Genomic DNA, 10,618 nt, shown 5'->3' on the forward strand with positions numbered 1-10,618 from the left:
CGATTAACGTGAAAACAGTTTTTAACAGTTTCAACAGAAAACTGAAAAACATATTTCAGTTACTCTCTAACAGCTCATTAATCGATTAACATGCAACATAATCGATTAACTGGGTGAATAACAGCTTTTCTATATAAACTGGTTCTTTAACAGATTTCGTATACGATTTTATACATTCATATTAAAATTGCTAAGTTGTGTATTTTCATGTTCATGTATGTCATATAGGCAGAGGGAATTGCATGTCAGATTAGAATGAGATAGTATTATGCTTAGGATTAACATGTCATCTATTGCATATTATCAAATGTGTTGTTCATCCTATCTTGTTTTTGCATGATTCTTTCACTATGGTTTAGAGATTTCTTAAGGGTAGAAATTACATGTTCTTCATGATTTTCATCTTATACATATTCATATAAATTGTGAGATTTGTATAGGGGTTATAGCTTGTTCTTTCTTGTAATATTTGAGCTATTTTAGTGCTTCACATTACTGTTTTTTTTTTTTGTGTTATTTGTGTAACAAGGGAAGTCATCTCTTGGTGTCGTACAACCAAAGAGATCAGAGAGTCTTCATCAAGACTTGGAGGTCTTGAGTTTAGAGCATACTCTTGGTTGGGGTTGAATCGTAGGCGATTGGGTAAGGTCAAACCAAGGTAGAGGTTCTAGGAACTCAAGAAGGGAGCGTTCAAGGTCTTGTAATTGGAAGTGTGTTTATAAGGCACATTGGTTTCAATTTTAGTGAAGAAAAATCTCCTGAATCAGAGGGGAGGACTGGATGTAGTTTTGTAGTGGACTGCAAAATGAACCATTATAAAAGCCTTGTTGCAGGTTGTTTCTTTCCCTTATCTCTTTACTATTTTTAGTAGTTTTATTTGCCTATTTTAGCTGATATTTTGAATATAGTATTACTTCCAAATAAAGATCATTTGTGTTCAAATATATATATGTTATATCAATTCTATATAATCTGTAATTGGCTGTGTAATTGAGCCAGTCAGCAACTCCTAATTCTGTGTGACTTAATCGATTAAGTCATGGCTTTAAACGATTAACTGAGCAAGTTTCCATAATAGGGCTTTGGGGCAAATGGCGGTAAGTGGGAACCGCGACACCTATTCAACCCCCCCTGTTATAGGTGTATTATGTCACTGATACCTAACAAGTGGTATCAGAGCTAGTACGACGTGCTAGCTCGATCGTATCCGCATGATCCGTTAGGGAAATTAAATGGGTTCCACCAACCCCTTTGGCGGTGATGGCACACCCATTAACCGCCCTCCTGTATTCAGTGGCGAAGGATATGCCTACTGGAAAGTACACATGAAAATCTTTATAGAGGCCATCGACTCGGATATTTGGGAATCTGTAGTCAACGGGCACTTCGTTCCATAACATTTAGTGGACGATGAACCGAATGATAAACCGAAAATCTATGGACCGATGGTGAACGCAAAAAGGTTCGGTATAACCTGCGTGCCAAAAATATCATCACATCGATCCTATCTTATGATGAGTTCTTTCGAGTTTTGCAGTGCCAAAGTGCTAAAGAAATGTGGGACACTTTACAAGTGACTCACGAAGGCACTAGCAAAGTCCAGCGTGTAAGACTGAACGCCCCTGACACATGAATATGAGTTATTTCATATGTTACCAAATGAATCTATTGGTGATATGCAAAAACGCTTTACTCATATAGTTAATCATTTAGTTGCTTTGGATAAATTGTTTAACAAAGGAGAGCTTACTAACAAAGTTTTACGCTTTCTTGACAGGAGATGGCAACCAAAAGTAATAGCTATTATGGAATCAAAGGATATTGACTCCATGCCTTTGGCGACATTGTTCGGAAAACTTCAAGAGCACGAAATGGAGCTCAGACGCCTGACTATGCACGAAGAATCAGATCGCAAAAAGAAAACTATATCTCTCAAGGCAACAGCGTCTTAATCCACATAAGAGAGAGAAGAAGATGAACCGAATTCAGATGTAGACGAAGAAACTTTGAGCCTTTTCGTACGCAAATTCAGGAAATTTATAAAGAAATGAGGCTTCAAACGTTTCCAAAAGAAAGAAGCGCGAGAGTCGACCAGAAAAGGCAAGAGTAAAGAGCGCTTCACTTGCCATGAATGTGGTAAGCCAGGACATATGAGGTTCCAATGTCCTACTTACCTCAAGAGGGTTGATTCAGATAAGAGCACTCCTCGGGACTTCAAATCGAAGAAAGCTTACATAGTATGGGATGTACATAGGAGGACACGACATCCAGCACCTCAGATGAAGAGGAGACAGCAAAGTTCTGCTTAATGACGAGAACAGATGATGAATGTTGCTCAAATTCAAAAGAGGCAGATAGCGAGGTATATTCTGACACCTCATCTACTTCATCTTATGATTCTCCTCCTTATTAGGAATTGTATAATGCGTATGTCGAATTGTATGAGGAGTTAAAGAAATTAGCAAGGATTAGTTCCGATAGGAAAAGAGTAATCCTGCTAAATGAACAAAAAATAGTCTCATTACAAAAAGAATTAGATGAACTAAAATTGGAAAATGAAACATTACATTTGATATATTCTTGTAATGTATGTCATTGCTCTGATAATAATTTATGTCAATCAACTGTCAGTGATTCTTACGATGATTTGAAAAATAAAAATTTGAGATTAAATGAAAAACTCGCAAAACTCACAAAGTCAAAACATGTTAGACACTATGCTTAGTAGAACTAGGAATGTTGGTGACCATACCGGGCTAGGATATATTCCCCCTACGCGTAGGAGAAGACCATATAGGAGACCTATTAATCGGCCAAATAAGAAAAAATTTAATAAAAAGGTTCCTACATGCTTATATTGTGGCACTCATGGCCACACCTCCTACTCTTGTTATATTAGAAAATGTGGTATACCTAGTGGCATATATGTATGGATGAAAAAGGGAGATAACTCCCTAGTTACTAACAGAAAAGGACCCAACATAACTTGGGTACCTGAAAAAGGCAAGTGATCTATGTTTTGCAGGTATGTCTTCGAGCACATGGACATCATTGATATCTTGATAGTGGATGCTCGAGACATATGACGGGTGATAGATCAAAATTCCTAGATCTATCCTTGCAAGAAAAAGGATTTGTCACTTATGGAGACAACAACAAAGGGAAGATACTTGGCATCGGAACAATTGGCAGCTCAAATCAGGTCGTGATCGAAAATGTGCTATATGTTGAAGGTCTGGAACATAACCTCTTGAGTATCAGCCAACTATACGATAAAGGTAATTGTGTATTTTTTGATTCTGAGTGTTGTATTATTCGTGATAATATATCTAATAAAGTTAAGTTTGTCAGATATCGTATAAATAATATCTATATGGTCAATCTAGAGGATGTCACTACTCTATTTTCAAAATATTTTATATCCAAATAGGATGGCACCTGGCTTTGGCATAGGCGTGTCGCTCATATTAACATAAAGCATCTAGATAAATTGTCTAAAAATAACTTGGTTGATGGGCTGCCAAAACTTGATTTTAAAACTCAAGAAACTTGTGACACTTGTCAAAGATGTAAACAAGTTAAAAACTCTTTTGCTAAAAAGAATGTGATATCCACAACAAGACCTTTGGAGCTTCTCCATGTGGACTTGTTTGGACCATCACAGGTTATGAGTTTTGGTGGTAGCTTTTATGTTTTAGTGATCGTTGACGATTTCTCTAGATTTACATGGACATTATTTCTCTCGTCCCAAAGCGATTTCCATGGAGATGTTGTTTGACTCGTGCTCTGTTCCACATGCCTTGAAGCCATTATTCTTGCACATCTTTATGCATGCTTTCCTCTCCTCATCACCTGTAGGCTTGTTTCCTACCCATCGTTTTCTCTTTATTTGTTCTTTTTCTTCTTTTTTAATAGTTCTCGTTAATAAAAAAAATTGGGTACAATAGTAGTGGTTAATAATAATAGTAGTATTAATAATATTACTAGTAATATGTAGCTATAACAATCTAATAAAATAATTTCTTTGTTAGATAAATAAATAATTAAAATATTAAAATTAAGTAATATAAATTTAAAATGTTTTTAATATATCAACTTAAAGAGTTTAAGAAGATGGTTCAATGTTAATGTTATTTTTGCTCTCTTAACCTGATTTTTAAAAAAAAATATGTAATAATAATTAAAAGGATGGTATTGACTAAGATTATTTCTTCCACACGATAGCATGTAGAGGGATGGTACTTTTCTCTCTTGAATTGTAAGGTAGATGATGATAAATGTTGAGCTTTCCTTTTATCTTATAATAGAAATCTACAAAGACCGGAAGTGCGACATTGTTTCTTTAGAGATTGTTTCTCCCCGTTTAATCTTTATACAATAAAAATCACAACCATCAAAATATTTTTACACAGAAACTATGTCATTCTTAATTCCTTATTGCAAATGAAGATCCGTTGGAGCAAGATAACTCTTGTCGGACATAAAAATAAAATAAAAGTATACTTTTAGTTCTTTAATCAATAATAATTAAATTAAACATTTAAATAAACTTACGGTTTAAATTCATGTTGTTAATGTGGATATCATCTTATCAAGGGTGGACGAGATAATAATATCTTCCCTATACCATAATGACTCACAAACTTTTGAAGTCTAATTCAAAGACCAATAATCTAAATTGGGTATAAAGAAGTTTTTTTCATGCTTTAACCACAAAAAGGTAATGACGACTTTGTTCTTAAGGGAGATTATAGGATCTTACTCTTTCTATTACCTCTTCTAAGTCATGGAAGCCGAGAGGCCAGGGGCAACAAATAGTATTAAACATTCTTTACAATGACATGCATAACCATTAAACTTTAAAGTATATGACAGCAATGAGGAAGCTGACTTGACCAACAGCTGCAAGAGTGTTGGTAACAGCCACCTTTATATAATTTTGGGATATGTTATTAAACCTTCATCTAACATCATAGCATCTAAACAACGGAAAGTCATGTTGCATGCTTAATGAGAAGCTTGAGTGAGAACCATCTTAAGTAAAAAGCAAAATAATGTGAAATTAGCTTGTCAATCTCATTGAAAAGGCACATAAAGGAAGAAAAACATTATCCTTTAAAAGCATATATTTGAAGAGGACCATTTTTACTGTGTTATTTCATACATGGTACTTTTACACCCCTAAAATAAAAGGAAAATTGTGATCTAGTCACTATAGATTTTTAGTTTAGGTATATGATTAACATTTAATCATGATGTTTATTTTCTTCACCTGCATCCTCTACATTATCACCTACTTTTTTGATATCATACTGTCCAGTGTAAGATTTTGCATCATCACCATGAGGTGGAGATTCATGCTCCGGGTCTGTTTTGCTTGCATGTGATGCAGCATCGGCAGACCCTGTGGCATTAGCCACGTTTTGCTGTTTATCCATCATCCCTGACAAGGCTAAAGTAGGAGACCATTCAAGAACATCATCTACGATGTTAGACACCCTCTTCTGGTACCTGCAAAAAGTCAAATATCAACTTCAGATTCTGGCCAAAATATGAAAATATTAAGTAAAAGAGGGATTATAACAGCTAGAAAGACCAACTGCCAATAGTTTCTCCTTTATTGGTTATATATGTAGGTCCAACCAGAAAGTTATTAAGCTGTGGGTGTATGATTATTCTCTTCAAAGAAAAAAGTGGAAAACTCTATCATCTGCTATGTTTATTGTTTAGGACTCACCTTGCTCTGGCAGCTTCATCAGGTGCATGATGCCTCAACAATAATATGACCAGCATAGCCACCAGAGTATAAAAAAGTCTCTTTGTCCATGTGGGTCTTTCCTCTTCATCTTTCTTAGGCCAAAATCTGAACAACTCTCCCAGTGTTGCTTCCTCAGCAAGGATGTTAGGGAAAAACCAGACCCGCTTTCCAAGAAGGATATATAAAACGCCAAATATTGCCCCTCGTACTACAACATTAAAATGTATTCATGAGCCTCAATGAAGTAAGGAACCACTGAAGCAGCAGAATGCTGTGCGTTATCAAGCAAAATTTCAACAATTAACCAGTTCAAATAAATAACTGGAATATGGTGTAAGCAAGCAGAAATACAAAAAATGCAATTTTTTCCTTTTGATAAAGAGTGAGAGAGCTAACAGGACTGTAGGAGATATAAAAATCCATTGTCATTAATAAACACTGGTCCAGGTAAAATTGCAAGCAGGATTCAAATATCAGGCATGATTCATAACAATGACACATCATGTTATGTATTTCATAGGTCTAAAGCATCATTTTTCAAGTCATGCAAAAAGGCATACAATCCTCTTCAAAAAGGCGAGAGCTATTCAATGATTAAAATTCATCGCAGCAGATGTATATTTTTAATACATATAGGTCAATTAGTCTAGAAAAACAACCTCCTCTTTTATCAGTTAATTATTCAAAAACAGCAAATTGAACTTTCCCTCTATCTACGCCTTCATGGAAATTCCACTTCCAACCTCTCTTACATTTGCATTGTTTCTTAACTAAAATCCCTTTTTTTTTTAAAAAACCTTTGCATGCCTCCCTTCAAAGTTACAGAAACCTACCAAAAACCTACACAAACATCTAAGGATTTTCCTTACTTTTCACAAACCTCTATTTTTCATGTGAGGTTTGTATAGGTTCCTAAATCAGGGGAGCTATAAAGCTTTTATTGCTAGATTATTCATCATGTATGAGCAACTCACCATTCTAGGGATAACACTAAACCTTCAATTTCCTCAGCAAAGGACAAAATCTCTTAAATTGCTGTCATGGGCTCATGGTAAACGACTTTCAATCCCTATCTTAAGGATTTCTCCTCATCTGTTCATAATTACATAGTTACCAGTAAATGAATCAAGATTGCATTTGCAGCATATGATGGAATTGGATTGAGGCATGAAATTTTTTAACAGCGGTCTAAAAGGGTAATCAGAAGTGAAGAAACTGAGGAAATATTATCAAAAATTGAAGAAAAGCAAGACTTACTCAAAAGCAGCGAGAGAATGAGAAAGAGGACCCCAGCACATGAGTAAAGTATTAATAGCTTGCAGCGATGAGGATATACAGGAAATAAGCATATAGCCAATGTTAAGACAGGCCAGAAAAATGAGAGGAGTGTCTGCCAAAGTGGATGCCGTTTCACAAATGTCCAAGCAAAAAAAGCATCATTTTCAGAAAATACTTGTTCCTGCCAATGACAGCCAAATTTTGTTGATTCAAACACAGAATGAAATTTAATCCATTAGCCTACAGCGAAGAAAAAGCCAGACAATAAATCATTTAAAAGTTGCTCAACATGCTGATGATACCAACATAGAAAATGTACTTAAATGCTAAGGATAGCTTAAAACGCTCATACATACAAGTTTTCCCAGAAGTTCAAGAAAATGCTGCTTTATTTTTTCCAGTTTAAAAACAATACTTGATTTCAAAAACACAAGGTACACATAATTTTCTACCTGGCATACAAACAGACCTCCTACAAATGCATCATCTATTGATTGATTGGATTTCAAAAAACAGACTAATTAATGGAAATCATACCGATAAAAGGTAAATAGGAAAAGCATAAAATGACAAATTGGTTGATCAAATCATCACATTACCCATTTCCTGACTTAGAACAACTAGCTATGTCAGGCAGAGACATCAGTGGCCATTGAGAATGGCCATAAATTTCCAAAAATGAAAATTTTCACTTGGTTTTAGTTATATATTCTTATCGAATGGAAAGGTAGCCTGGTAGTTAGAGGTAGATGCAGACCAAGAGAAAATATCAGCAAAACTATTAACAAGGATTTGGATTTAAATGGTTTGTCAACAGACATGAGTTGGTGTTCTTTGATCCATGTAGCAAACCCCACTAGTGGAAAAAGGCTTAGCTTTTGTTGTTGGCTATATTTTTGTACAATATAGTAATATTATATCCAACTCTAGTTTTCTTTTAAAATCTATCAATCAGCCTATTTGGCCCCTCCCAGCAATACGATCATAGTTCCACTCTTGATCTCAGATATACAAGATAAGTAGGAAAATATTAGCCATGTCAGGGAGAGGCAAATCTGCAGTCCATAGACAGTGGCCATAAATTTCAAAAATTGAACATTTTTCTCTTGTTTTTGGGCTATACCTTTGTACAATATGTTATTAGTTAATTCTAGTTTTCTCTAAAAGCCATCAATCAATGTATTTTGACCCCTCCCTAGGATTCAATCATAGTTTCACCTCTGATCTCAGATAGAAGCAGTCTGGTAATTACAGTCACAAAAATAGGGCTCACAAAACTTAGACCGCCAAGGCAGGCAAGAAAAAAGAATAAATAAAAGATAACTACAGAAGAAACAAAAAAAATGGAGGGGGTTTCTGTTAGACAGGTCAGTATTGCACTGCCAGATGAATTCAGGAATATTGAGAGATCCACATGCAAGCACATACATAAACATTGCAACTCAATAATCACAGTGAGAAGCCTCAAACCAAAACAAAAACGTACTTACAGGGAAAATTTCTAAATGTGCAGGCCAAGTAGACAACTTTTTCTTCCCAGGACGCACAGTTTTGACCACGCGATCACAGCGCACTAACAGACTTTTTCCAAGTAGAATGTTGGCAATCTCTTCTGTTTCTAAATTCTTATCTGATTCTAGAACATCTTTGACCTCTGGGTGATTTTTAATGAAGTTCACAAAATCCTTCCCTCTAAAATATTCAACACGTGTCTCTTGTAGAACAGCCCATCTAGAAACCAAATCCTTATTGTCTCTCACCTTCTCAGCAAACACCTGGAACACATCTTTCTTGGCAGCTTGTTTCTGCAAACACAAAAAGAACATCTCAACACAATCACAATTAACATAAACAACTTTCACTTCTCCAACAAAATTGGGGAAAAGTAAAAAACATTCAAAGGGCGCAACTAAACATGGCCAACAAAATGATTCAGTAAGAAGGTGAAAGTTGATTTTTGAAAACCAGTGATTGACATGAAGCCTATAGATAAATTATAAATCTAAACATTAATATTAAATTAAAAGTTAATAAGAACTATTGTAAAGTTGTCAATTTCTCTGCCTTTTTCTTTTGTGCTAAAAATACCATAGAAAAATAAAAACTACTGCAAAAAAACCCATATTGAACAACAAAATGGTATGCAAAGTTGAAGTTTCAATGTATTAGCACCAAAAAAACCAAAGCTTTCCTTACAATTTATCTTCAAATAAGTTAAAAGTTCCATGTACCAATGTTTCAATCATACAGAACCAACTGTCATAAAAAATAATTATAATTACATCAATTAAGGAAGTTTCTCAAACTCCCTAAGCAGTAACAAACAAGACATTCATCTAGTGGTGAGGCATTCACTTGTTAGGAGAGGTCGTCATGCATCCCGAAATGGACCAATAGGGTTAGGGGATATCTTGGTAGCACCAAAAAAAACTCCCTAAGAAAATTTGATCTATAATGTTTCCTTAGGCTTCTTTGTTTGGAGTTAGGAGGGAAAAAATAAGAGGATTAAAGAGTTAGGAAGGGGGAGGAAGAGAAGGGAAGAGAAGTCAATCTTCTCCCTTATTTGAGAGACATTTAGACGGGGTAAACTAATGACTAATGATAATGTAAGAATTTTTATTTTATTTTATTTTTAAAAAATGTAATTAACAATGACAAATGAACAATAATATATAATTATAATTATATAATATTAGTAAAAATATTGAAGTATTTTGACATTTTATCTCCGACCAACTCTGGCACTTTAATAATAAACACGTGGAGTAACCTTATACTCTCCTTCCTCCAATTCCCAAGCAAGGGAAGGCTTCATTTCCCTCCAAAACTACACTCCCAAACAAAGCTTTAGTAAAACACATTGAGTCTAGGAAAGTGAATCACTGAAACATACACATTGCTGAATCAAGAAACGGCATGAATTAAGATACATAAGCACACAATTGAAAGTTTCAGAAAACGCATAATGGAAAATTGGAAATTGAAGATTGAAAGAGGAATAGTGATGGAAATGAGAAGCAAAGAGAGGAAAATTGCAAAGTAACTAACCCTGGGAGGGGCGTCGGAGTTGGGATCTGGTGCGGAAGAGCGTCGCACCCTTTTCTTCTCTGCTCCGCCTCCTGATGCTTTCTTCATTTTTTTATGTTTTTGTTTTTCTGTTCCACTCCTGCACCACACCTCTCTCTCTTCTCTTTGTTTGCAAGGACTTGTATTAGAGTTTACTCTTCTTTTACTTTTCCTTAGCCCATTAATTTCTCAAATTTATACAAGAAAGGCATGAGTATAATCTCAAGTTAAACTTTAAGCGATGTAATTTACTTTCAATTAATTATATATTAGTTAAAATAAAATGATCATTTGTAAATTTGCATACAAAATTTAATTATCACATCATTCTTCTCTTTTGTATATTTAAGCAACATCTCTTTATAATAATTGATACATTTTTGTAAAGAAACAAAATGATTTTTTTTTACAATTTATCATGTTTTTATTTTTCTTTGTATTGAATATTGCTCATCATCTAGACGGGATAAGTTTTAACACATAATACATTATTAAGTATCACAATGGTCATGTTTT

At 34.7% G+C, this 10,618-nt stretch overlaps 1 protein-coding gene across 1 annotated transcript; it reads right to left on the reverse strand.

The window, feature by feature from the left end:
• Nucleotides 1-5,094: 5,094 nt before the first annotated feature.
• Nucleotides 5,095-10,277, reverse strand: LOC109338166. Its single transcript, XM_019575321.1, has 5 exons — nucleotides 10,085-10,277; nucleotides 8,527-8,841; nucleotides 7,016-7,217; nucleotides 5,738-5,966; nucleotides 5,095-5,511 (listed from the first exon to the last, which is right to left on the reverse strand). Exons 1-5 carry the CDS (start codon nucleotides 10,169-10,171, stop codon nucleotides 5,247-5,249), a joined length of 1,098 nt encoding a protein of 365 aa, XP_019430866.1. The 5' UTR covers nucleotides 10,172-10,277; the 3' UTR covers nucleotides 5,095-5,246.
• Between the last annotated feature and the right edge of the window lie 341 nt (nucleotides 10,278-10,618).

This window comes from Lupinus angustifolius, unplaced genomic scaffold, assembly GCF_001865875.1.
Source record: "Lupinus angustifolius cultivar Tanjil unplaced genomic scaffold, LupAngTanjil_v1.0 Scaffold_18_128, whole genome shotgun sequence".
Taxonomy (NCBI): Eukaryota; Viridiplantae; Streptophyta; class Magnoliopsida; order Fabales; family Fabaceae; genus Lupinus; species Lupinus angustifolius.

Excerpts from the sequence above, each read along its gene's own strand:
- LOC109338166 (XM_019575321.1), bottom strand. The coding sequence starts at position 10,171 with ATGAAGAAAGCATCAGGAGGCGGAGCAGAGAAGAAAAGGGTGCGACGC. Across the intron at positions 8,842-10,084 it reads ACTCCGACGCCCCTCCCAGG|AAACAAGCTGCCAAGAAAGA; the intron begins GTTAGTTACTTT and ends TTGTGTTTGCAG. Across the intron at positions 5,967-7,015 it reads CATTCTCTCGCTGCTTTTGA|TACGAGGGGCAATATTTGGC; the intron begins GTAAGTCTTGCT and ends TTAATGTTGTAG.